This window comes from Nicotiana tomentosiformis, chromosome 12, assembly GCF_000390325.3.
Source record: "Nicotiana tomentosiformis chromosome 12, ASM39032v3, whole genome shotgun sequence".
Lineage (NCBI taxonomy): Eukaryota > Viridiplantae > Streptophyta > Magnoliopsida > Solanales > Solanaceae > Nicotiana > Nicotiana tomentosiformis.
The window spans coordinates 57,248,192-57,275,633 of record NC_090823.1 but is presented as its reverse complement, the minus strand read 5'-3'; the positions used below and the strand labels follow the sequence as shown (position 1 = coordinate 57,275,633).

The following is a 27,442-nucleotide window of genomic DNA, read 5'->3' as shown; positions in this document are numbered from 1 at the left end:
TTGACCACCTGCAAGTGTTAGTCTGTAAAAAGGAAATAAAATAGGGTCGTACCTTAGCAGTAATACCGTTTTAGGTGAGATATATTCCAATTGCTCGGTAGCTGTTCTTCATTCATCGTTCCGAGCTTGTAGGACCCTTTCCTAGTGACCTCGAGAATCTGGTACGGTCCTTCCCAATTCGGACCCAATTTTCCTTCGTTTGGATTTCGGGTGTTGAGGGTGACTTTCCTTAGCACTAAGTCCCCGACATTAAAATATCGAAGATTGGCTCTTCGATTGTAGTATCTCTCGATCCGTTGTTTTTGCGCGGCCAATCTGACTAGGGCGGCTTCACGCCTTTCATCCAATAGTTCCAGGCTCATATTCATGGCCTGGTCATTCGATTCCTTTGTTGTATATCGGAACCTGATACTCGGCTCTCTGACTTCGACCGGTATTAGAGCTTCGACGCCATAAACCAATGAGAATGGGGTAACCCCGGTATTAGATTTCGAGGTTGAGCGGTATGCCCAAAGAACTTCGGGAAGAATTTCCTTCCACTTTCCTTTGGCGTTGGTTAGCCTCTTCTTAATATTTTGGATGATGGTTTTGTTGGTCGATTTGGCTTGCCCGTTTCTGCTAGGATGATAAGGTGTTGATAGGATTCTTTTGATCTTATGATTTTCGAGAAATTTGGTTACTTTGCTGCCAATGAACTGTTTCTCGTTGTCACACACAATTTCGGATGGCATCCCGAACTGACATATAATGTGGTCCCAAATGAAGTCGATGACTTATTTCTTCCTAACCTTCTCGAAGGCCTGTGCTTGAACCCACTTAGAAAAATAGTCAGTCATAAATAAAATAAATTGAGCTTTACCTGGTGCCCATGGAAGAGGGTCAATGATGTCCATTCCCCACTTCATGAATGGCCATGGTGACAAGACTGAATGGAGTAGTTCCCCATGTTGGTAAATCATCGGTGCATGTCTTTGGCATTTGTCGCATTTTCGAACAAACGCTTTCACATCTTTTTCCATGCCGATCCAGTAATAGCCGGCACTGATTACCTTTTGAACCAATGATTCGGCACCAGAATGATTTTCGCAAGTGCCCTCGTGAACTTCACTCAGAACATACTCGGTATCTACCGGTCCCAAACATATCGCTAGTGGACCATCGAACGTTCTTCTGAACAAGGTTCCATCTTCGGACAAGGTGAATCGTGTTGCCTTCGTGCGTAGGGCCCTCGATTCTTTTAGATCTAAGGGAAGCTTTCCGGTCTTCAAATACTCTATGAATTTATTTCTCTAATCCCAGGTCAAGCTTGTGGAGTTTATCTCGGCGTGACCTTCTTCGACTACTGACCTCATGAGTTGCACAACGGCCCACAAATTGAGCTCGTTGTTCTCGACTGATGACCCTAAGTTTGCGAGGGCATCGACTTCACTATTTTGATCTCGAGGCATATGTTGCAAAGTCCATTCTTTGAATCGATGCAAAGTTACTTGTAACTTATCTAGGTATCTTTGCATTCATTCTTCTCTCACTTCGAAGGTTCCATTAACCTGATTCACCACAAGGAGGGAGTTGCATTTGGCTTCGATCACCTCTATTCCCAAGCTTTTGGCTAGTTCGAGACCTGCAATCATGGCCTCATATTCGGCCTCGTTGTCAGTCAATTTCACAGTTCTAATAGATTGTCTAACCATGTTGCCTGTGGACGGTTTTAGTACGATGCCGAGTCAGGACGTCTTTACGTTCGATGCGCCGTCCGTAAAGAAGGTCCAAATTCCCGAGAATGTACCCCGAGTTCACTAACAACTCTCTTTCGACCTCGGGTACTAGGGTCGGCGTGAAGTCAGCCACGAAGTCTGCCAAAATTTGAGACTTAATTGCTGTTTGAGGTCGATATTCAATATCATACCCGCTGATTTCTATGGCCTATTTGGCCAACCGTGTCACGCCCCAAACCTGGGGGGAGGGAAGGGGCGAGACCGTAATCCAGTGCTTCACCTATCCTTGTATATCAGCTTGCGACTAAGGAACTCTAGACATATAATGTCATACTTTGGCCGGGGGGCCACATTGCAAGATAATTTGCGAAGCAAAATATAAAACTGAATGGAAACTAACTCCGACTAAATGTTAATATGAAGCTGGGCCGGCAAGGCCGTCATAATTGCTGCAACTGACAAGCCAACAAAATATACATACAAGCCCAACATATTGCACTAACTGACAGGATATGTCTACAAGCCTCTACTGCTGGATGTACTGTGATCGGAACAGGGCCCCGACCTACCCATAACCTATATACATATATATATATGATGAACATAAAACTCTAGACTCGGCAACTCCGAAGGACGTAGAGCTTACCGATAAAGCTGAACTCAGGCAACACCTACTGAGGAGGTCTACTCGTCTGTCTGTCTGAACCTGCACGTATGAAATGCAGCGTCCCCAGAAAAAAAAAAGGGGCGTCAGTATGAAATAATGTACCGAGTATGCAAGGCAATAATATAACTGAAGAATGAAACTGAACTGATAATATAATAGCTGAAAGTAACTGGGAGTCAAAGATAATCTGAAGATATGCCTGTCCGGCCTTATAGGGCTCGGTATATGTATATATCTGCTCTGCCATAGTAGGCTCGCTCATAGGCGCTCGGCCATACTAGGCTCTGTATCTCGGCCATGCTGGGCTCGCTCATAGGCGCTCGGCCACAGTAGGCTCGGTATATAACTTACCATCTGATAAGAGGTTGCCCAATAGAGGCCTGCCCATCGATTATAGCTCGATGGTAATGAAAATACTGTAATACTGCATATATAGGCTCTCGGCTCTCTTGACTAGAACAAGACAATACTCAATTGAATATGAAGTCCCGATAAGGGAGAATACTGTAACTTATGAAACTAGAAAAATGTACATAAATTTCGGAATATGAATTTCTCCTTATGTCTCGTCATCAACTCATGTAATGGATTTTCTTATTATTTAATCATTCATTTTCTTAAGTAATGACATATGGTGTTTGTAAGCTTATGCTCGTTGACTAAACCAGGATTATTTTACACTTTGGTATAACTTATGCCGAAATCGTAAAAGTATTAGTGTGTTAGTAATAAAGGTATCTCAACACCTTCAATTAGGAAATCCTTACATAATAATCCATATATTATTGTTCCCTCATTATTTTCCGCTGCATAAACAATTTCTGCATTATTACAATTCGACATAATTTTCCAGATTTTTAGTATTACGGGATCATGCCAAAATGAAGGAAGGGTTAAGCCTTAACATACCTGGAGTAGGAAAAAATTCATATAATATTCTTGAGAAGGATTGCACCGTACTCCCTTAGAATTACAACATCCCGTTGTTATTACGCAGTGCAATTTCGTATGAATTTCAAAACTCCCTCACCTTCGTTCCTTGTTTTGTCTTTCTGCATGCTATATTATATTTTCCTAATGAAAATAATTTGGGAGGGGAAGCTGGAGTGCTTATATCTTTTATAACTCATATAGAAATTCCACAGCCACTTCTTGATTTTCAGATTTTAGTATCCATATGTACCTTGTATATTGAACAATTACACCATGCACGGCCTTGTGTATTTTTATAGCTTAAATTCTATGCCTTTGTAGTATTGTCTAATCTTTGCCAAAGTGGATTTGATCTCTATTGAAGATGAGTTAGAGATGACTAATATATTCCACTTCTTACGTGTAAAATGGCTAAGGAATGTTGTCCAAGTGCCTACTAATTACATTGTCCAAAGGCAAGAGTCACTTAACTCTTACTCTACTTGCTGCCACGTGGGAGGAATTTGTCCCCACCTACAATTATCCACAACTCCTTAATCAATTTATTTATTCCTCACTAATCCATTATTTAATCAATTACTCACATAATTAAAAATTATCTTAAATTACTTAAAATATTACTCATTTTTAATACACTTTAGACATCATAATATCATAGTCATATAGTACCTAGTATGGTACTAGTCCATAAATATCGGGTATTATAGCTCGGACCATATTTTATCCCAAATTGTCAAACTTTGAAGAAACTTATTTTCTTCAATTCACTTATCCTCTCACCTTCACGAATTTACTTATCCCTTGATTGAAATAGTATAATACTTGTAATTTCAAAATAATTTCCTTTCCGAACTTATGTCAATTAACTTACGACAAAACTTTAACGTATGAAAACGCGAAATGTCACAAACCATCCCGAAAGCTCGGGTTTGTGTATAATATTTCGCAATGGATAAGTTATTACAACACATATGGGGTGACATTGAAAGTACGATTTTAGTTTCCTAGAGGCGCTTATCAAAGCGAGCGTCAATTTTTCTAGGTGGGGATATCTAGTTTTGGCCTCGCCCAAGGTCTGGCTAACATAATAAATCGGAAATTGCGTACCTTGTTCTTCCCGGACTAGGACTCCACTTACCTCTATCTTCGATACTGCCAAATATAAGTACAACTGTTCGTCTGCCCTCAGCGTATGAAGTAGCGGCGGGCTCAATAAGTATCGTTTAAGTTCTTCCAAGGCTTGCTGGCATTCCGGATTCCATGTGAAGTTATTTTTCTTCTTTCGCAACGAGAAAAATCGATGCCTCTTATCTGAGGACCTCGAGATGAATCGCCTCAGGGCGGCTATGTGCCCGGTTAACCTCTGTACGGCCTTTACGTTATCTACTATCGTGATATCCTCGATAGCTTTGATCTTGTCAGGGTTGATCTCGATTCCTCGATTGGATACCATGAATCCGAGAAATTTGCCCGACCCGACCCCGAATGCGTATTTTTTCGGGTTCAACTTCATGTTGTATTTTCTCAATATACTGAAGGTTTCCTGCAAATGTTTCAAATGGTTCTCTGCTCGCAGGGACTTAACTAACATATCATCAATATAAACTTCCATAGATTTTCCTATTTGTTCTTCGAACATCTGGTTTACTAGGCGTTGATAAGTGGCACCAGCATTTTTTAATCCAAATGGCATTACGTTATAGTAGTAGGTACCATATTTAGTGATGAACGAAGTCTTTTCCTGATCATCCGGGTTTATTTCTATTTGGTTATACCCGGAATATGCAATCGAGAAAGTTGAGGATCTCATGGCCGGCCGTGACATCGATCATGCGATCGATATTAGGCAAGGGAAAAGAATCCTTGGGGCATGCTTTATTTAAATCTTTGTAATCTACACACATCCTAAGTTTGTTCCCTTTCTTAGGGACTACTACTATGTTTACTAACTATTCGGGGTATTTTACTTCCCAGATGGACCCTATTTTAAGAAGCTTGGTTACCTCATCTTGATGAAGGCATGCTTGATCTCGGACTGGGGTCTCCTTTTCTGCTTCACCTGATAAAACTTCAGGTCCAAGCTTAGTTTATGGGTGGTGATTTTCGGTGCGATCCCTGTCATGTCGAGAGGGGACCAAGCAAAACAATCCATGTTAGCTATAAGAAATTGAATAAGTTTTTTCCTGAGCTCGGGAGTAACCTCGTGCTCAGGTATACCTTTCGTTCCGGCAGATGTTCGATTAGTATGACTTGCTCCAGCTCTTCGACCGTTGATTTGGTAGCGTCGGAGTCATCGGGGACTATGAAGGATCGAGGGACCCCATAATCATTATCTTCGTCAGTCCCCTGCTTCTCTAGTTGGGTCGAGGCCGGCGTCTGTGATTGCTATTTGGCCTCCTATTTTCCCTTCAAATTTGACCCCTTCATCGATGAGATTGCCGATACAGGAATCACTTCGTCAACGGCAAACAATTCCTTTGCGGCGGGTTGCTCCCCGTAAATTGTTTTGATTCCCTCTGGTGTCGGGAATTTTAGAACCCGTTGAAGGGTCGAGGGCACTGCCCTTATGTTGTGGATCCATGGTCTCCCGAATAGGGCGTTATACCTCATATCACCTTCGATCACATGGAACTTGGTCTCCTGGATGGTCCGTCCATGTTCACTGGCAAAGTTATTTCGCCCTTAGTAGTCTCACAAGCCGTGTTGAATCCGTTTAGCACTCGGGCTGCGGGCACAACTTGGTCCTGTAGGCCGAGCTGTTCTATGACCCTTGATCAAACGATGTTGGCCGAACTACCTAGATCAATTAACATACGTTTAACTCGAGTCTTATTCATGAGTACAGATATTACCAGTGCATCGTTATGGGGTTGCATGATTCCTTTCGTGTCCTTGCCGTTGAAGGACAAGGTTCCTTCTGGTACGTAATCCTGAGTTCGTTTCTCCCTTATGATCGACACCTTGGTGCGTTTTAACACTGGCCCTTGAGGAATATCGACCCCTCCGACAATTATGTGAATGACGTGTTTAGGTTCTTCTTGTTCGTTTTGTTTGTTAGAATCTCTGTCTCTGAAATGATTCTTAGCTCGATCACTCAGAAACTCCCGAAGGTGCCCGTCATTGAATAACCGGGCTACTTCTTCTCTCAACTGTCTACAATCTTCCATTTTGTGGCCATGGGTGCCATGATATTTATACATTTGATTGGGATTTCTCTGGGCTGGATCAGTCTGCAAAGGTCGAGGCCATTTAGTATCTTTGATGCGTCCGATAGCAGATACGATGGCAGCTGCATCAACATTGAAGTTATATTATGACAATCGTGGTGCTTCTTTAGGTCCGGTATGCCTGTCGAAGCCATTCTTGCTCATGAGCCCTCGAGAGCTCTGACCTCGGTCATTTCTCTTTTCACTTCGTACAGGGTTTTGCCCAGATCCGTTATTCCTACGATCTCCATTATATGGCTGGTATCGATCCCTGTTCAACCTTGGTTCTCGATCAATGTTCCTCTTGATTCTGTCAATGGGCCTGATAGGATAAAAGGACCCGGAAGGAGCTCCCAGCTGGTCTTCTTCGACTCTAATCTTTAATTGATACCGATTATGTACATCGGCCCAGGTAACAACCGGGTATTCAATCAAGTTCTGCTTCAGCTGCTGTGAAGCCATTGAGCTTCGTACATTGAGTCCTTGAGTGAAAGCTTGAACGGCCCAATCATCGGCAACCGATGGTAGATCCATTCGTTCCATTTGGAACCGAGACACAAACACTCTGAGCATCTCATTATCTTTTTGTCTTACCTTAAAAAGGTCCGACTTCCTAGTCTCGACCTTTATGGCTCCAAAGTGTGCCTTTATAAAAGAATCTGCAAGCATAGCAAAAGAATCAATAGAGTTAGGTGGTAAATTGTGGTACCATATCATAGCTCTCTTTGACAATGTCTCCCCGAATTTCTTTAGTAACACAGATTCGATCCCGTCGCCCTCTAGATCATTCCCTTTAATTGCACATGAGTAAAAGGTGACATGCTCGTTTGGGTCGGTCGTTCCATTGTATTTAGGAATCTCGGGCATGAAGAACTTCTTGGGGATCGGTTTGGGAGCCGCGCTCTGGGGGAAGGGCTTTTGTACGAACGTTTTGGAATCTAAACCCTTCAATATTGGTGGTGCCCCCGGGATTTGATCAACTATGGAGTTATAAGTTTCCACCTTCTTGTCGTTTGATTTGATCTTCTTTTCCCCCGACTCAACTCATTTCGTTAGTTCTTCGAGCATCTTTATGATTGCGGGATCGGTCCTTGATTCATTACCATTCGATTTTCATGACACCGATTCGATCCTGTGAATAACTTCTTGGGACGGTTCGGGGTCGATCCTGCTTGGTGCATGATTCTAGTTTTGGAGCTGGGCTATCGCAGCTTGTTGAGCCTGCAGCATCTCGAAAATCACTCGAAGTTTGATTCCGCCCTCTTTGCCGTGATGTGTGCTCTGAGCGGGTGATCGAACATCCCTACGGAAGCTACTCTCGAGATCGATGACCAAATTTGCATTGATGGCTACATGCGAGCTGACGTTGATTGGGTCTACAGCTGGAACTCCATCGAGGCCAACTGGAGGTACGTCATTCCCTGGTGCTATGTTGTCATTTTTGTCATGGTGGTTGAAGTCATTGTCCATGTGTACGGGTGTTGCCTGAGAGTTCGACATTTTGATCCTGGAATCAAAGATACTCACAAGAACAAGTAAAAAATAGTGTGTGTTACGAAAGTTAGTACCAGACAATCACTATTATCCTTAGCCCCACGGTTGGCGCCAAACTGTTTACCTTAAAAACGGATAACAATTGAATTTATACGCGATTTTAAAGATACGTGATATAACTTGGCACAAATTAAGAGAATATATTAATATTGAATTTGACGTTACAAGAAATAAATGCAAACCAAACGAATCAAATAGCCTTGGCCCTCGAGTTAGACCACCTTTGAACCAAGAGAAGTTTCAACTTGATATAAGAACAGAGTATTGCTTTTAACTTACACAATAATGAAAGATAGAAAAAGACAATGTATTGCTTTATGTTGCGTAAAAGTCCTCTGTTTACAAATGATCATATCCCCTTTATATAGTAGGGGAGTCTTACTCTTGATATAATTCTAAATAAAGTAGGAAATTTCCTGATTGTTTAATTAATCGGCCTATCTTTGATACATGTCGAGATCTCCGCCGTGATCTACGCTCGATCGCGGATATTTCACCTTTCTGTTATCTGACTCAGCAAGTTTCCCTCAATCTCGCCTTATCTCGATTTTGTTCGGTCCCGGGGTCTCGAGCTTGACAATATAATTTCACACCCCAGTTCGATATGACTCGAGGTCGGACCTTAATCTATCATATTCCAGTTTCGATTAGTCAAGCAAGGGACTAGTCCGGTTTTGACCGTATACAACTACCTTAAAGCACCTGCAACACTATTCTCTTTGTGTGGAGTTAAAATATGGCAATCCGAGCATGTAAGATATTCTTCACTCGCTATAAATCATCATTATATTGGTGCTTGCTTTAATCATCATTGAATGGAAATGTGTTTGGCTCTTAGGTTAGTTATGCCCATCCTAATTTGTTGACACTCTCCATTGTAAGTGTCAGTTTGATAGAATATTTGAGCAAATTAAGACTAGATTAATTAGTTTAAATTATATAATATAGGTATTTAGAAATTTCATGAGAAGTACTACGAGTTGCAATTTTCAGATTCATTTACTATTTCTTTTTCTCTATGAATAATATTTCCTTTCTGAGAGGAGTTGGGTTGAGCAATTTGGTTTGGTTCTCAAGAAACCTCTTTGTTCAAAGAATATGATCAGGAAACTTTATCCTTGTCGGTTAATGTCAGACGTATCATCTCTCGAGGAAGAGCAGTCTAATCTCTCTTTTTTATTTTTAAATCTTATTGTTAAGAGCATCCTAATCTCTTTTCTGATGAAGTAAAAGGAATTCCATTAAAACAGCCTCCGGAGGATGCAAAGTAAAAATGAAATAGCTCCAGTACAAGATATTTGCTAGATAATATTTAAGGAGCTAACATAATCTATCGGTTGGTCAATATATGTACATACTGTAAGTTACACCGGCAAAAAAAAATAAATATGAAAGATATCTAGCTTTTAAGGAGTGGTTAGGATTTGAGATCTTATCGAAGCATCTATCGTTCCTCTCTGACCAAATGCACCAGAAAAATACTCACCGGAACCATTTGCCAGATTCTTTTGAATGGATTTTCCAATTCGCCAGAGTCCCCAGCTAGAATAAGCATCTTTAACATTGAAGGACATACGCTACTATCTCCTAATAATGCACAAAGACATATCCCAAATGTCTCTTGCAACTTTACAATGGAGAAGGAGATGGCTGGCACTTTTAGGTTCTCTTATGACTTTAAAAGGCTGTCTTGAGTCAAGCAGCGACGAGCGCAAAACTGGTGTACAAAATGTAGGTTCGCTAGCCAAAGATAGTATAGTATTAAATCGTCTCCGCAGGGATTGATTTCAATAATATTCTATTAATTCTTCAGCTTAACACTATCCATGATAATAAACCTTTTGATTTATGTTATTATTGACTACAAATAAACTAAGATTATCAGCTGTAAGAAACTGGTGATACCCGAATGATAAGTAATAACAAAGGAATATCAATGAGAGAGGCAAGGGTGATGACATGATATGTGATCAACTATTGTTCTGGGTACTCTGTGCTAAATTCAATCTTAACTTCTGTTGATTCTTTCTAGTTCAATAGATGATCAGGCTACTTCAGGGATTTCAATTCTTCTTTCGAATAAATTTGATTCCTTTAGCTAACCTAATGACAATTCCTATGAATATATGCACTAAATTAGTGAATGAATGATATTTCGAAGAACACCTCTCGGTTATTCTCCTGAATTGGGTAAATAGATACCTGTTTAAGCTCATTCGATTACCTAGAAGAGGCGTAAAATCAACCCAATTAAAATGGTGCAAAGCAAATAGCATCAAACTTCTCTTTCGATTAAAGTAAAACTACAATAAACCTTGCAATTCAATTAACAACTCATTCAGTAAGGTTGAGCAATTAACATAGAGTATAACCCAAAACAATAATTAATTCATAACATCTGTCAACAACCCTGAGAAGAATTACTCTATAACGAAGAAAGTATTCAAAATAAGAGTATTAGAAGAATAAGAAGACATTACAATTCCCAAATTCAACCAAACTTTCGTATTGAGTGAACTGGATCAAGTATCTCGCTTTCTCGTTGCCTCGTGCTTCTTCTCCCTCCAAAGTTCTCCTAAAATCCAAGATACCCTCTTTTTAGATGAGCTGGGCTTCATATAGGTCAAGGAAAGTCTCCCCTGAAAAAAAACAATTTTAGCCCTGGGAAATTTTTTCTCAGAAGGACGTGCGCGGCCACACACCTGGGCAGGTGACCACGTATCTGGCCGCACACTTTGGCTAGTTTCTGCTTGACTTGCGCGGCACAGTGCGCGGTCCATACGCTGCTGCTCACCTGGGCAATTTTTTGCACTCTTCTTCGTTTTTCTTTTTAAGTGTGCTATCCTTCTTTGATCATCGAACGAACTCCCAATTTACTCCATAAGCTTTTACTTGGCCTTCAACACTCCATATTAGCTCAAAAATGCTCCCTAACCTCATTGTAGCCCGAAATTGCTCCTGCAAAGCATAAAGTACTCAGTCAGAGCAATTTACTACCATTTAACGCTCAAATATCAGTAAAGTGCAGCGAATTAGAGTGCAAATAGTGGCCAAAATACATATTTATAGCCTACCATCAACACCCCACACTTAAACCATTACTCGTCCTCGAGCAATCAAACTACACTTTACATAGACGCAACCTCACTAAGCGACTTTCCTAACTTATCCCACCAAGAATATTTAAAATAAACTAAGCACAATAGTGTAATATCTTCACCTCAAGAATTGACTCACAAGCACCGTACATTATTCACAACTTACTCACTTACTCTAACATAGAGGTCAAGAATTACCTTTCCTTCATGAATCAAGTGCCCTCCCATAACAAAAGAGAATAGTTCCACAATCAATAAAATTCAAAAACAATAAAGAACTCATGATAGAAAGAATTTACTTACTCTGAGAAACGATATTCATGTGCCACAAAATATGCACCATAGGCTTGTCCGTAGTGTACTACTCTACTAATTGAGCTCATTCAGTCAAGGATCAAGTAGGACTTTTAACTGGTTGTAACGTAGGCTGCGGGCTGGGTAGGATATATTTAGATATAAGAGTGACTACTTCTCCCTTAGCACTTTAATACATACACTTTAAAAGTTGAAACTCCATATTTATGTCAAACTATAACTCCACCTTTACATCAATATACATTAACTCCCAACTATTTAAGCTCATTTGCATCGAGAGTCACCACTATTTTCACAACAATACAACTTTTTTTTTTTCTTTTTTTTTTTGTCTTTTTCTTTTTCATACAAGTGACTCTTACTTTTTTTCAGAACATTGCACCTTTCTCTTTAATTCACTAGTTCCACTCAAAAGCCAAACCAACTACCCCACACTTCAACTTTTACAAAGTTTATAACAATTTTAAATGCTCAAAGGAGGTAAGTGGTTCAAATAGATGGTCAATTCAAATAAAAAGGGTAAGGCTTGTAATGTAGTTACCAACAAAATAGGATTACAGGCTCAAAGGGGTTAACTAAGATACATAATAATTAAGTGGTAAAAGAATATCACTGGCTCAACAAAGAAATACCTATATCTCTTCCTAGACTGAACAAAACTACTATTTCACTTTGCAAATACATGGGGCAAGTTCTAGATATCAAATGCAATGCACAGAATACAACAAACCTCACATGTACATGGCACATGACTCACTCAAGATTGGATCATCAAGACACTCTAGTCAAAGTAGTTAAGAAAAGTTAATAACATACAACATAAGGCACTTATACAAGAGTCAAAAGCTGATCCTAAGCGTCACACTAGAGCACTCACTATTCTCAAGGAATAATGAAGTCAAGAGACCTTGTTTTCATTTCAAACCATAGCAAAAAAATAAAGCTAGTTACACTCGGTTCAAACGAAACCCTTAAAAAAGAACCGTGGCACAAAGAAAAACCAAAGGGGAATTATTACACTCACTACACAAGAAAATATTTTTGCATTTTTCTTTCCATTTTAATCCCTCAAGAAACCCGTCGAATGATATACATCGTCGGGAAAAGTCGAAATTTTTAAGCTTTTATGTTTTTTTTTTAATCTCTACTACTCACTGATAATCACTCGAGGTGTCCCAAAACAGGTAAAGATATTTTTTCGCAAAAACTCACACACCACCCGAGCATCATTGGTCCTAGTAGGAATTGCTTCGACCCATTTAGAGACGTAGTCAATGGCCACTAGGATATACTCATGAGAATGCGACATTGGGAACAGACCCATGAAGTCGATGCCTAAAACGTCAAAAATTTCACATACCAGAATGGAGTTGAGCGACATTTCATCCCTCTTGCTAATATTACCTACTCTCTGACACTTGTCACATGCAGCTACATACGCCCTTGCATCTTTGTACAGAGTAGGCCAAAAGAAACTGGCTTCCATGACCTTTGCTGCAGTGTGATTTCCATCATAGTGACCTCCAGCTGCTCCATCATGGCAATGTGATAGAATGCTTGCCATTTCTCCTTCAGGCACACATCTTCGAATCACACCATCTGCATACAGTTTAAACAAGAAAGGGTCATCCTAAAAGTAACTTTTTACCTCACCTTGAAGCTTCCTTCTTTGATCATGAGTGAGGTCACGGGGTAACCATCCACTAGCCAAAAAGTTAGCTACATCCGCATACCAAGGCGGCCTTTCGGAGACCGCTGCTATGGAAACAATCTGCTCATTAGGGAACTCTTCCCTTATTTCGACTATTTCAACTGGATGTTTCTCAAGCCGAGATAGAAGATCTGCGACTTGATTTTCTATGCCCTTCCTATCTTTTATTTCCTAGTCAAACTCTTGGAGAAATAATACCCACCACATCAGACGCGGCTTGGATTCTTTCTTACTCAACAGGTATTTCAACACTGAGTGATCAGTGTGTACAATCACCTTGCTTCCCACCAGGTATGATCTAAACTTGTCAAAAGCAAAGACCACAGCAAAAAACTCCTTCTCAGTACTGGCATAATTGACTTGAGCATCATTCAATGTCCCGCTTACATAGTAGATGGGCCTAAACATTTTATTTCTTTGTTGCCCCAGAACCGCTCCCATAGCTACATCACTCGCATCATACATTATCTCAAATTGCTGGCTCCATTCAGGTGTCACCATAATAGGAGCACTCACAAGCTTTTCCTTTATCAATTCGAATGCTCTTAAGCACCCCACATTGAAAATAAACTTGGCATCCTTCGCTAGTAATTGTGTCAACGGCTTAGTAATGCTGGAATTATTTTTATAAACCTCCTATAGAACCCAACATGTCCCAAGAAGCTTCTTATGCTCTTCACCAAAGTCGGGGGAGGGAGCCTAGCAATAACATCCACCTTAGCTTTGTCAACCTCAATTCCATGCGCAGTTACCTTGTGGCCCAGGACAATTCCCTCCTTTACCATGAAGTGACACTTCTCCCAGTTAAGAACCAAGTGAGTTGCTTCACAATGTTCAATCACGAGCTTCAAATTCATCAAACAATCCTCAAAGTCATCACCAAAAAGGGTGAAATAATCCACGAACACCTCTAGACACTTCCCATTTTAATCAGAGAATATAGACATCATGCACCTTTGAAAAGTGGCATGTGCATTACATAGCCCAAACAACATCCTCTTGTAAGCAAAAATACCTGATAGGCAAGTGAATGTGGTCTTCTCAACATCTTCTGGGGTAATAGGTATCTGATTGTAGCCTGAATACCCATCAAGGAAGCAGTAGCATCCGTGTCCAGCCACCTTCTCGAGCATTTGATCAATAAAAAGGAGTGGAAAGTGGTCTTTCCTTGTTGCACCATTCAACCTTCTATAATCAATGCATATTCTCCATCCGGTGACTGTTCTTGTGGGGATCAATTCATTATCTTCATTTTCACCATTGTCATGCCCCCCTTTTTATGTACAACTTGTACTGGACTAGTCCACTGGCTATCAGAGATGGGAAAAATCATTCCAGCATCTAGCAATTTGATGATCTCCTTATGCACTACCTCCTCCAGTTTTTTGTTCAGCTTGCATTGAGGCTGCACTACAGGCTTGCTATTTTCTTCCAACAGAATTTTGTGCATGCATATGGCTGGACTGATTCCTTGAATATCAGCTATGCTCCAACCATTGGCCTTCTTGTGCTTTGACAGCAGCTCCACCTATTTTTGCTCCTGTGTACCTGTCAAATCAACAGAAATAATCACAGAAAAATTATTAGTTTCGAGAAAAGCATATTTCAAGTGAGTGGGGAGGACTTTCAATTCCACATTGGGCTTAGAAGCCTCCTCTTTTAGTTCCTCCTCATCAACCACTTGATCCTCCGTTTCAAGAGCTTCATCCTCTTTCTTTATTTCCGGATCTTCATCATCCACTGTGCTAGACTCGGTAATACACCTCTCTAGAGTATCCCCCATAAGTTTGTCAAACTTATACTTCTCAGCCAACTCTCCAATGACATCTAGCCTGAAACATGAGTAGGAAAACACCTCATCACTGGGGTATTTCATCATTCTCTTCATCTGGAATACCACTTTCTCAGTACCCACTCTAAGTATAAGCTGCCCCTCATGAATATCAAGGATGGCTCTACCTGTACACAAAAATGGCCTCCCTAGAATTAAAGGCACCTCCTTATTCACCTCCATATCCACAATAAAGTCTACGGGGAACACAAACTTGTCTACCCATACTAGAATATGTTCAATGATTGCCTCAGGTAGAATGGTTGTTTGGTTAGCCAGTTGTAGGGACACTGGTACTGATTTGATCACTCCAAGTTCACCTTCCAGTTTCATGAATACAGACAGAGGCATTAGATTTATAGACGCACCTGAATCACAGAGGGCCTTGTCAAAATTTTCACTCCCCAACGAGCATGGTATGGTGAAGCTTCCTGGGTCCCCACACTTTTAGGGAATTTTGTTTTGCAATATGGCACTGTAGTGGGCATTGAGCTTGGCCACTGTTGTCTCCTTTAATTTTCTCTTGCTAGACAGGATTTCCTTCAGGAACTTTGCATAAGCGGGCATCTGAGTGAGTACCTCTGCGAAAGGGATGTTCACATAAAGTTGTTTGAGCATCTCCAAGAATCGCCCAAAACACTTGTCAAGTTTCTCTCGCTTCATCTTTTGAGGGAACGGTAGAGCTGGCATATGTCTACTTTCTTCAATTTCTTTTTGTACCCCGCTATTCTGGCTCTTTTGCTCTTCATTCTTTTCCTCTGCTGTTGTCTCAGTCTGCTTGCTGACCACTTCTGATTTAGCCTTCACTATTGGGTCAGTCAATACTTTTCCGCTTCTTAGAGATACAACTTTTATTGTTTCCTTCGGGTTCTTTTCCGTGTCGGATGAGAGAGTCGCAGGAGCCCTCTCAGACAATAATTTTGCAATCTGTCCCATTTGTCTTTCTAAGTTCCGAATAGCCGTACCCTGAATCTTGAATTTTTCATCTGTTTTGTTAATGAATGCCTTCATGTGATCTTCCATATTTGACTGATTTGGCTGTGGTGGTTGGTATTGTTGCCTCTGCTGGTTCTGAAAATCTGGTGGTCTAAGATTATTTTGCTGCCATGAGTTCAAGCTCCCATTAGGTGAACTTCACGAAAAACCTGTATGTCTTTGACCCATAACATTAAAGTTGTTCCCACCTTGGTAGTTTCCTCTATTAAAATTTCCGACAGCGTTGACCTCCTCAGTTGTAGCTTGACACTCGTGTGTAGGGTGTCCATCCCACAGATGTCACAACCCACCTGTGGTTGAGTTTGTGCCTGAGCCATAGTCAATTGCTTGATGTCCTTAGTCATTGCTGCAATTTGGGCCTGCATTGCTACAGACGATTCTACTTGGTGCACCCCTGCTGAATTTCTTCGATCCCCTTGGTCTGTGGACCATTGATCTGCATCTTCAGATAGTTCATTCAAGAGAGTAACAATCTCTTCCGGAGTTTTCTTCATTAGAGGGACTGCAACTGCACTATTTAGCAATCTCCTTGATGACGGGTTTAAACTATCCCCAAAGTCCTGAAGTTGCATCCATTGCTCTATTTCGTTATGAGGGCACCTCCACAGCAGCTCCTTAAATCTTTCCCATGCTTCGAACACTATTTCTCCTTCGCCTTGGCTGAAATTGTGAATCTCCTTCCTTATCCTTCCAGTCTTAGCAGCCGAGAAATATTTTTCCAGAAACTTGGTGGTCATTTCCTCCCACGTACGGATTGACCCTGTAGGCAAACTTCTCATCCACTGCTTTGCATCATCCTTCAGTGAGAACGGAAATGCTCTGAGGTATATAGCATCATGTGATGCTCCATTGAAGCGGAATATGTTCATAATTTCATCAAAGTCTATCAGATGGTTGTTGGGATCTTCATTGGGTTTGCCGCTGAAAATGCAATTATTATGAATGGTCTGGATGACTCCCTGTTTGAGCTCAAAATTGTTGGCATCGATGGGTGGGGGCCACACACTAGACTGTTGTTGGTTGTACACCGGTCTAGCATAATTTTCCAGTAATTTCCCAGGCATAGGACCTGTATTTTCAAATGCATGCTTGATAATTCGGTTGGGATTGAGTCTTTGATCCCCATCAACTGTTTCATCAGCAATTCTGCGGGCCGCTTTAGCCGGTAACCGTGCTTCCTGTCGCTGAGCCGCCTCTTTGGCAGATAGGTCTACTATCTCTTTATTGTTCACCATTTTATCCTGAGTTGAAGGCTGACCCAACAACAATCCACTCGATCCTTTCTCTCTTTTCAACTGCCTCAGGTGTTTGTCTAACTCTAGGTCATATGGTACCAAGTCGTTTGAAGAGGATCGAGTCATACACCGCTGAACTTAACCTGTTGCCTGCACACAGATGAAAAGAGCGTAAAAAGGGAAAATAAAATAAAATAATTCTTGAATTTGCACTGAAAACTAATTTAAACACTATTAATCGCCAATCCCCGGCAACGACGCCAAAATTTGACGAGCGCAAAACCGGTGTACAAAACGTAGGCTCGCTAGTAAAAGATAGTATAGTATTAAATCGTCTCCATAGGGATTGGTTTCAATAATATTCTACTAATTCTTCAGCTTAACACTATCCATGATAATAAACTTTTTGATTTATGTTATTATTGACTACAAATAAACTAAGATTATCAGCTGTAAGAAACTGGTGATACCCGAATGATTAGTAATAACAAAGGAATATCAATGAGAGAGGCAAGGACGATGACAAGATATGTGATCAACTATTGTTCTGGGTACTCTGTGCTAAATTCAATCTTACCTTCTATTGATTCTTTCGAGTTCAATAGATGATCATGCTACTTCAGGGATTCCAATTTTCCTTCCGAATAAATTTGATTCCTTTAGCTAACCTAATGACAATTCCTATGAATATATGCACTAAATTAGTGAATGAATGATCTTTCAAAGAACACCTCTCGGTTATTCTCCTGAACTGGGTAAATCGATACCTGCTTAGGCTCTTTCGATTACCTAGAAGAGGCATAAAATCAACCTAATTAAGATGGTACAAAGCAAATAGCAGCAAAGTTCTCTTTCGATTAAAGTAAAACTACAATAAATCTTGCAATTCAATTAATAACTCATTCAGTAAGGTTGAGCAATTAACATAGAGTAAAACCCAAAACAATAATCAATTCACAGTATCCGTCAATAACCCTAAGGAGAATTACTCTATAACGAAGAAAGTATTCAAAACAAGAGTATTAGAAGAACAAGAAGACATTACAATTTCCAAATTCAACCAAACTTTCGTATTGAGTGAATTGGATCAAGTATCTCGCTTTCCCGTTGCTTCCGTGCTTCTTCTCCCTCCAAAGTTCTCCTAAAATCCAAGATACCCTCTTTTTAGACAAGTTGGGCTTCATATAGGTCAAGGAAAGTCTCCCTCGGAATTACAATTTTAGCCCTGGGAAATTTTTTCTCGGAAGGACGTGCACGGCCGCGCACCTGGGCAGGTGACCGCGCATCTGGCCGCGCACTTTGGCCAGTTTTTGCTTGACTTGCGCGGCCCAGTGTGCGGTACATACGCGGCCGCGCACCTGGGCAATTTTCTGCACTCTTCTTCGTTCTTCTTTTTAAGTGTGCTATCCTCCTTTGATCCTCGAACGAACTCCCAATTTAGTCCATAAGCTTTTACTTGGCCTTCAACGCTCCATATTAGCTAAAAAAACATTCCCTAACCTCATTGTAGCCCGGAATTGCTCCTGCAAAGTATAAAGTACTCGGTCAGAATAATTTACTAGCATTTAACGCTCAAACATCAGTAAAGTGAAGCGAATTAGAGTGTAAATAGTGGCCAAAATACATAATTATAGCCTACCATCAAGCAGGCCTCCAGTATGGCAGTCCATCTAAAGCAGGGGCACCTTAGGTGGAATTTAAGAGCAGCCTATTCTCTTATCACTTTAAAAGAGTAATTCCAATCTTGTCCACTACATCTTGGAGAATCCAACTGTAATATTTCAATTGCCTTTTAACTTCTTATATTACATTGCATGAATGTTAAGTTTGAGTAAGTTCAACAGTAGTATTTAATATCCTTGTATGTAGGGGGATGTTGTGAACAAAATTCTCTTAAATATAACATTGAACATCAAACATGGACATATTGGCTTGCAAATATGGCCACATTGTGGTCAGATTATAAGGGCCACCAGAACATATTTTGTGCAACACAACAAGGAGGTAAAGTTTCATCTTTGTACGTGGATAAGGGCACTCATTTGTTACTTTGTTGAATGGGCTAGATATGGACATACTGGGTTGCGGAGATGGCTATTATATGGCAGCCTATAACAACAACAAACTCAGTGTAATCCCACGTGCGAGAATTCTATGGCAGCCTCATATGGACAATTTACAATTCAATTTTTGGAATGGACAAGGCAGCAAGTTTGCATCAGACATATGGATTCATGCAACGACAAAGGACGCCATCAACGATCACCATAATGTACATTTCGGATGATCACTTTTATGTTATTCGGACATTTTGTAAAATCAAATTGGTATCCCCTTACATCAATTTGGTTCTAGAATTTTTACCCCTTGCAAGTTCATATTCCTTTTTCATTTGTAAAGACTTTTATTTTCTTAGTTTAAAAAAATTAGCTACTAACCAATCAGCTTAGTAGACTATCAAAACAAAAAAAAAAAAAAAAATCAGAAACCTGGAAAATATAACTTTTTTTGCTTCAATATTGTTTAATTAATTGAAAGCGTCATCTGATTGCTAAAAAAGTATGATATTTAATGTGGAAAGTCTCTAATTTTTTTACCCGGAGTCCTTGATGAAACTATATACAGTCAACATGTCAAATTTTAACCCTTATCTTGAAGATGGCTGAATTGGTCATTTGCTGTTGCTGATGTTATTTTGTTATTATTAATACTGGAAGCAGCAATAGTATGGAATAGAAGTTGTTTTGTTATTTTCAAGAAGCATATGTTTCGAGTGATTTTGTGCGGACAGATAAGATGTTTTACATGTATGTTTCACACAGACATATTAGAAACTCAATCGGGCTATGGTTCTCAGGACAATTAGATGGTTGCTAGATTTATATGGGCTTCTGTTACTCCTTTCTTAAGTCAAAAGAAACCTGACCATTCTTGAGCTTTCTTCATTACCTGTGTCTTTGTTAAAGTTAATGTATGCATGAGGGGTATTTGTTTGGAATGAAGTGGCAGAGGTCTGTTCGATTTGAGAAATCCAATTTGGTGTTTATCATGTTCAAATTGCAAGCATCATTACCTAACCAGAAAATTTTGTGAAGACATGAATCATCCTAAGATTAGTTCTGTGTCTTCTTTAGGCTCTTGCAGCCCCACAACATGTCTTCTTATTTCGATGTCCTGTTTTTGCCTTTCAAAGAGAGGAGGGAATTACCAGTTGTGTACTTAATATTAAATATCTACTCTCTATCTATGAGTAGAAATGCATTCAAAATCTTGAATCATTTCATGGGTGCAGCCTAGTGAGGTCTTTATAGTATATCTTGCTGCTGTTAGGACTTAGGAGATCCCAAAGATATTTGTACACTGCTTAATCTTTTTCTACAGAAGATACACACAGAAGTAACTTAAGTGCAGTGATACAACATTAAGTTGGAAAACAATTTCTAAAATTTCTTTCTTCAGATCTTCGGAGTGTCACTCCAACACATCAATGCCAACAAATGGCGCTCCTGCTTCTTACTTGGGGCTGAAAGCCTGTAGAACAAAACAGAAATAGTGTCAGTTACTCAAATTGGTGTTGGAAATTCTATTTTCAGTTTCATTCTGCATGAGCATGCAGTGATATAGAATAACCTCAAGATCTTCACTTTTCTAAATATATATGCATTGTATTACTTGTGTGGTAGTAGTTTAATCCTAATATTGTGTGCTTAAAAGCATGAACACAGTTAAGTTGTGCTTGCTCCTACTAATGTTACTCCAGTCCTCTATAAAATAAGATAATATGTGCTTCAGAGAGAATGTTAATCAGTCCTTTTTCTCATAAATTCTGCAAATTCTAACATGGGACAAGAAAATAGGTTTCAGGTTGTATGTTGCTAGAGTTAAAAGAAAAGTGGTGCTTACAGCAAAAATAGTGGCATGACCAGGATCAGCAAGGTGAGCGAAAAGGTTGTCAATTGGTCCTGTTCCAGTGTAGATGTGTTGGAACCATGCACCCATGACAGCCAACATGGCCAGCCTTCCGTTCTTGATCTCCTTTGTCCTCAACTCCTTGATCTTTTCAGGAGAACCAGATCCCCAACCTAAAGGATCAAACCATAAGCCTCCTGGATACCCGACATCTGTGCCCGTGAGCTTGTTGTTAGGGAAGATGGGGTCTGTGTTTACGCACCCAGGCTTGATGATATCTGCCCACCTTCTTCCCTCAGCCCAGCCAATAAGTACCAACTCAATGACGAAGAGAGTGGTTGTATCGGTGAAGTATTCTTGTTCACCAGCAGTGTACCATGAAGGTGTGTTAAGAATGCCAATCTTTGTTAGGAATTCTGGGATGAAAATGCCTGCAGCACCTAACATTGCCCATCTGCAGTGTACAAGTTCTGCCTGCTGGTTCCATTTCAAGCTCTCCGGGTCAGATGCTGTCAGTGATCAGTAACAGTTGTTATTTCAGAGTGTAAAACAATATCTAGTCATTTGAAAGATAGCTACAGGTAACTAACCATCCATAAAATGTGGATTTAGCAACACTAGACTTAAGACTTGTATAAAGTGTTATACACTGATAGTCGTAGATAGGTTAAATCCTTGATATTACTCAATTAGAATAAGTATGCTATATCATAGAGAAGAAAGATATGATTTCAAGGAACTACCAAGATTATGATTTTGGCTTACCAAGGCCAAGAGGGTCGAAACCAAAGTCCCCGGGGAGGCTGCATAGCAAAAATTAAGTTTGAAATTAGCTCCACCAGAACAATGAATGGAAGTGGAGTCATATTTGATTATGACTGACCTGCCATCGAGCCATGGAGGAGGGGTACTACCAGGGAACCAGAGGGGTCTATCAGGGTCAGCAGCAACAGCAGAGACAGCAACCGATCTTGATCCAGCTGGTGCGACGTATTTGCTTACTCTCAATCTTTTCCCTCCAAGGAAAGAAGCCTTTGTTGCTCCTACAATTGATCCATTTTTCTGGGAACTACAGATTCATGATTCAAACAAAGAATAATTGTTAATGCACTTCAAAAAAGTTTTTCTACATTTCATATTTTTGTGTTGTTTAAACTTGGCTTACCTTGGAGAAGAGAATGCAACTGCCGCAATGGCTGATGAAGCACAGGCGGAGGCCATGTTGGTTGATTTTTCCTTGAATGCAGTGAATAATTGGTGGTGTGTATGAAGAAGCTGATATTGTATGAAGAAGAAGAGGCTTATCTTGATGGATAAAGGGCGAATCTGTGATTGGCTGCTTGAATTGACATGTGGCAACCACAATCTAATATCTGGTTCCTCTGCCTTCACTTCCTTCAGTTTACCTGGAATAATCTAAATCTGGTGGTTCATATTCTTTGTTCAAATGGCCTCATATGCTTTACTGTCCCTTTCTGTGCTGTGTAAGTTGAGATCTTCATGGGGGCATTTATGACAATTCACCTACATGTGTTGACACTATAACTTTTATCTGAAAGAATAGACGGATTGCCATTTTTTATACCGCTATCAATATATAGCCTCAGTCTCAAAACTAATTAAAATTTAGTCACTCTTTAATGCGAAAATAACATTTTAACAAAATACCTCTAGTGAAATACGAAAAACTCCACTGAAGTGTGTTAGAGTTTGAAATTTTTATAAGTGAAGTTTGAAAACTCTTTACATTGTGAAATTCTAGTACATTGTGCAGGAGTTCGGAGTTCAGAACTTATAGAAGTGAAACTCCAACATACTATGTTGGAATACTAAACCAAATTCCTAAAATTTCAGTTCATTTGCATTTCTTCTCCAATATTTTTCGGCGTGTCACAAACCCCACATATACCCAAACTTTTACACGGCATAATATATAGTCAGGGAAGAAAATAGCGTGATTTAATAGACGTATGTGTTCAGGCCTTTGCATCGTTGTGTTCTGAACCTTATTTCCCGAAAGTAGAAAATTGGGATTTCCTTTTTTTGGCGTCAACAAAGGTAAAATTATCTCTTGGTTAGCGACTAATACACATATTGTAGATATATATATATATATATATATATATATATATATATATATATATATATATATCATTTAGATATAACATTTATTATAAATAACTGTACATTCAATACTAATAAAAAATTAAATAGATCTATGTGTCCCTTACTTATATTATCGATTCTTATAAATTATAAATATTATGTTCACAATCTAAGATGGAATTGGACAAGTCGATGGAATGATTGTAGTACAAAATTAACTATAATTTATCTTGATTATGAGAATGATATAATTCTATCATGACCTAAATCTGACATCTAGGTCACGACAGGGTGCCTAATGAGCCACTACCCATAAGGCAAATCCTCTAAGCTAAACATGCTAAAAACATAGAAGAAGGTAAGAGAGAAATATTGCTCATCTGACTAATATAGATACAATGCGGAAGCATAAAAATATATTTTAATAAATCCCATGAACCCGCTGAAAAGACCAAGTGATGGAGCTACGGAATCTAAGAATAAAATTCGGGTCACAGCTCAAAATAAAAACTGTACTAAAGCCTGCTAATAGATGAAGTTGCCTCTAGAACAATTGGCGGTTCACTGTCATAACCCAAAATCCACATAGTCGTGATGACACCTAACCCAACCCGTTAGGTAAGCCAAACAACATTCAACACAACTCTAATGAAAATAATAAGAAATCAATAAGTGAAAGAACTGAATTTTCATACAATAACCCAAAGAATAGTTAGCCACTAAGATTTAGATTTACAAAGCTGGTATGAAAATAAATACAACATCTGTTTGGAATATGCATAAACAGAGTACGAATCAAAAAATACCAAGGACAAGTGATAACTATATCCGAAAAGGAAGTACATTTTGAATGCCAGCTCCTGTCATCCACATCATCTCAGCTCCAAAATCTGCACGCAAGGTGCAGAAGTGTAATATGAGTACAACTGACCCTATGTACTCAGCAAGTATTATAACTAACCTTGGCGAGGTAATAGAGACAAGAATTATCAATAATACTCGCTAATAACATGTTCACTTCTTAAATCTCACAAGTACACATCAATAATTTTATCAAGTCATAAATCACAGATAAAGCTACCTCGGTACACGAAGACAATGTAACATGCTCTATTTCAGTTAACAATCCAGCATGTAGAGAAAATATGCGTGAAATACCAGATAATCCTTCATCGGTTACATATAGAGAAGATATGCATGATTAAGCAAGTCAAGTCACATGGATTCACATATAGAGAAGATATGTACCGTTTCTTATCTCATCAAGTAAGATAGCATAAAAAGAAGATATGCATAAAGGCATGTATATACCCCGGAGCTAGAAAATAGAGAAGAGATGTAGCAAAATCTTGTATACACTGAAGGAAAATTGCAAGTAGAGAAGTAATGCAATAACCAAAATGCACCCCGTGCAATAACTAAAACACACACTGGCTAGTTTTCCTCATACCGCGTGTACACCATCAAGAGAGAAATATGAGGGGGTGACCCTAGGGGGATGGATCCTAATCCACACGCTGCACGAACAACTGGAGTGCCATAAATATTAATCGCACGACGTATTCACGTGCTAATAATTACAACCGCATGGTTTATTCACGTGCTAATAATCACAACCGCACGATGTATTCACGTGCTAATAATCACAACTGCATGGTCAATTCACATGCCAATAATTACAACCGTACGACCGATTCACGTACCAATAATAACAGCCATACGGCCAATTCACGTGCCAATAATCACAACCGCAGTGCGTATTCACGTGCCACCAGTCCAACCCATATCACACAGGAAGCAGATATACAAGAATACATGTACATGAGCAATGGATATCAAATCTCACACTTCTGAACTGGTATAAGTGACACGCTAAAGTGTATGCATGTGCAAAGTGTGCTATCATAGCCCAAATCAAGCAATTATCAGGTTCAATCAGCAGATTAACCTTTATGTAACATCAAACATGGTTCAAATAGCTCACGAAAGGGTTACAAATATAAAAAATATCACAACGTGAAGCTTAGCAATCAATTCAAGGTATATCATAGCCTAAGCACTACTCCGAGCATGAATAGTACCCCGATGAACGCACATGGGCTCAACCATGCACATGCACGCCACCCATAACACATAGCTATAACAAATAACTCAGGCAACTAGTGCCTCAACTAAGTTTAGGTAAGATACTTACCTTAAACAAGCCAAATTGATACTCTAGAAGAGCCATCCCGCATGAATTGACCTCCGAACGGCTCGAAAATAGCCAAAAGCAACCCCAAAACATAAAATAATGCCATAGGAATCAAGCCCAATCGATAAAGGTTAAATCTTTAATCAAATACTCAATGTCAACCAAAATGTCAACCCCCGGCCTGCACCCCGGAACCCAACAAACTCATAAATTCCGATAACCCATTACGAGTCCAACCTTACAAGTTTAATCCAAATCCGACTCCGAATCGATATTCATAATTATTTGCTTTAGAAACCTTTTGACAAAAAAAATCCCCAATTTCTCTTTTAGATTTCAAAGATAGAATCATGAATAATAATTAAAACCGAGTCAAGAACACTTATCCCAATCCAAGTGGTAAAAATCACCTAAACAATCTGAGCTCCCAATCTCAAATTGCCAACTTTCGTACCCGATGTGATCGTGGTAGCACCTTCGTGATCGTGGTAGCGATAATGATTGGTAGTGATCGCGATATATACGATCGTGGTAGCACCTTCGCGAATTGCCAACTTTCGCCAAATACAGCCGAAAACTTATAAAAACATCCAAATACGAATTCGGGCATACGCCCAAGTCCAAAATTATTATCCGGACCTAACGGAACCATCAAAACTCCAATCCAAGGTCAAATATACAAAAGCCAAACTTGGTCAACTCTCCCAACTTAAAGCTTCTAAAATGAGAATCATTCTTCCTAATCCATCCCAAGCCACTCGAAAACCAAAACCGACCATACACACAAGTCATAATACATTATATGAAGCTAATCACGACCTCAAACCACCAAACGGAAATGCAAATGCTCAAAATGACCGGTCGGATTATTACATTCTCCTCCACTTAAATATATATTTGTCCTCGAACGTTCCAAGAGTCGTTCTGTAGCCATCAAATCACCATATAAGTTCACCATACACATACCCATGGTCATCCCATGTCACCCTAATCCCTATAAGCCCGAAAACATAACCTAACTGAAGATCCATACTTCAACCTTAGTCCATAAATCTTAGAACCCAATCTCCAACATACGGAGTTCATTATAAGACCCGATTCTCGCATCTATGTACTATATAATCTGAACCAGCTGTATCAAGCCATAACCATATTCCAAAATATAATCACATGATATACCACATAACTTAGATACTCGTAGTAATAACTTTCGACCAAAATAGCTACTCAATAACAAACCCGGTACCGACGACATACCTCATATCAAATAAAACCTTGTTCTGAACCTTCGTACACTGCCAGCAATGAAAGAAACATATAGAAACTCATAACCACTCATCAGATCATCAAGTCATGGGCTCTCTCGCTCGCCAAGAACCATAGCCAAATTTTGATCTGACTTATGACATTATTCTTCCCAACTTACCTTAATCAAATCCAATAGCACTCATTTCTGGTCCACTAGCCTCATCTCATCTAGTACAAGCTGCTCGACCGACATGCCATACCAATACCACCTAGAGCCATATAACATACAATTTGTGCGCCAAACAATGATGAAAGGAGAATCAAATGAGAGAACCATTCCGCAAGCTCAACCTATGAACCCATCTCATATAGGAAAACACAACATACAAAATAAGCATAAAGGATTATATCCCAATATCACTCCGTTGTGTCACGTAGCCCAATCCAACATACCGATCCACATGTAATACCCATCGAGCCGTAATGATCACAATCATGAAGAAATGGATAACACAATATACCACAATCAGGAAGACCACAACCAAAGCACAATACACCATTCAACACCCCAAGAATCATCTCACTCGAATTTCACCACAAGGCCCAGACAGAACCGCATCATGTGTGTAAATGATCAACAGTCTCACAATTCATCATAGCATAGAAAAGTAACACATAGAACATATCAGAACACGAAGAAGATCAGATCTAACCGATGTCACAC

At 39.7% G+C, this 27,442-nt stretch overlaps 2 protein-coding genes and 1 long non-coding RNA gene across 3 annotated transcripts; 1 reads left to right on the top strand and 2 right to left on the bottom strand.

Annotated features, from left to right (window-relative positions):
- Positions 1-6,089: 6,089 nt before the first annotated feature.
- LOC138902687 (uncharacterized) lies at positions 6,090-7,055 on the bottom strand. Its single transcript, XM_070190576.1, has 2 exons — positions 6,707-7,055; positions 6,090-6,604 (listed from the first exon to the last, which is right to left on the bottom strand). The coding sequence occupies exons 1-2, from the start codon at positions 7,053-7,055 to the stop codon at positions 6,090-6,092; spliced, it is 864 nt and encodes a 287-aa protein (XP_070046677.1).
- A 2,060-nt stretch (positions 7,056-9,115) lies between these two features.
- Positions 9,116-21,348, top strand: LOC108944737 (uncharacterized). Its single transcript, XR_001968849.2, has 2 exons — positions 9,116-9,738; positions 21,119-21,348. It is a non-coding gene; the product is annotated as an uncharacterized lncRNA (long non-coding RNA).
- Positions 20,507-22,731, bottom strand: LOC104093991 (chlorophyll a-b binding protein, chloroplastic). The gene is made up of 5 exons (XM_070191979.1): positions 22,336-22,731; positions 22,054-22,239; positions 21,936-21,973; positions 21,165-21,679; positions 20,507-20,792 (listed from the first exon to the last, which is right to left on the bottom strand). Exons 1-5 carry the CDS (start codon positions 22,389-22,391, stop codon positions 20,775-20,777), a joined length of 813 nt encoding a protein of 270 aa, XP_070048080.1. The 5' UTR covers positions 22,392-22,731; the 3' UTR covers positions 20,507-20,774.
- Between the last annotated feature and the right edge of the window lie 4,711 nt (positions 22,732-27,442).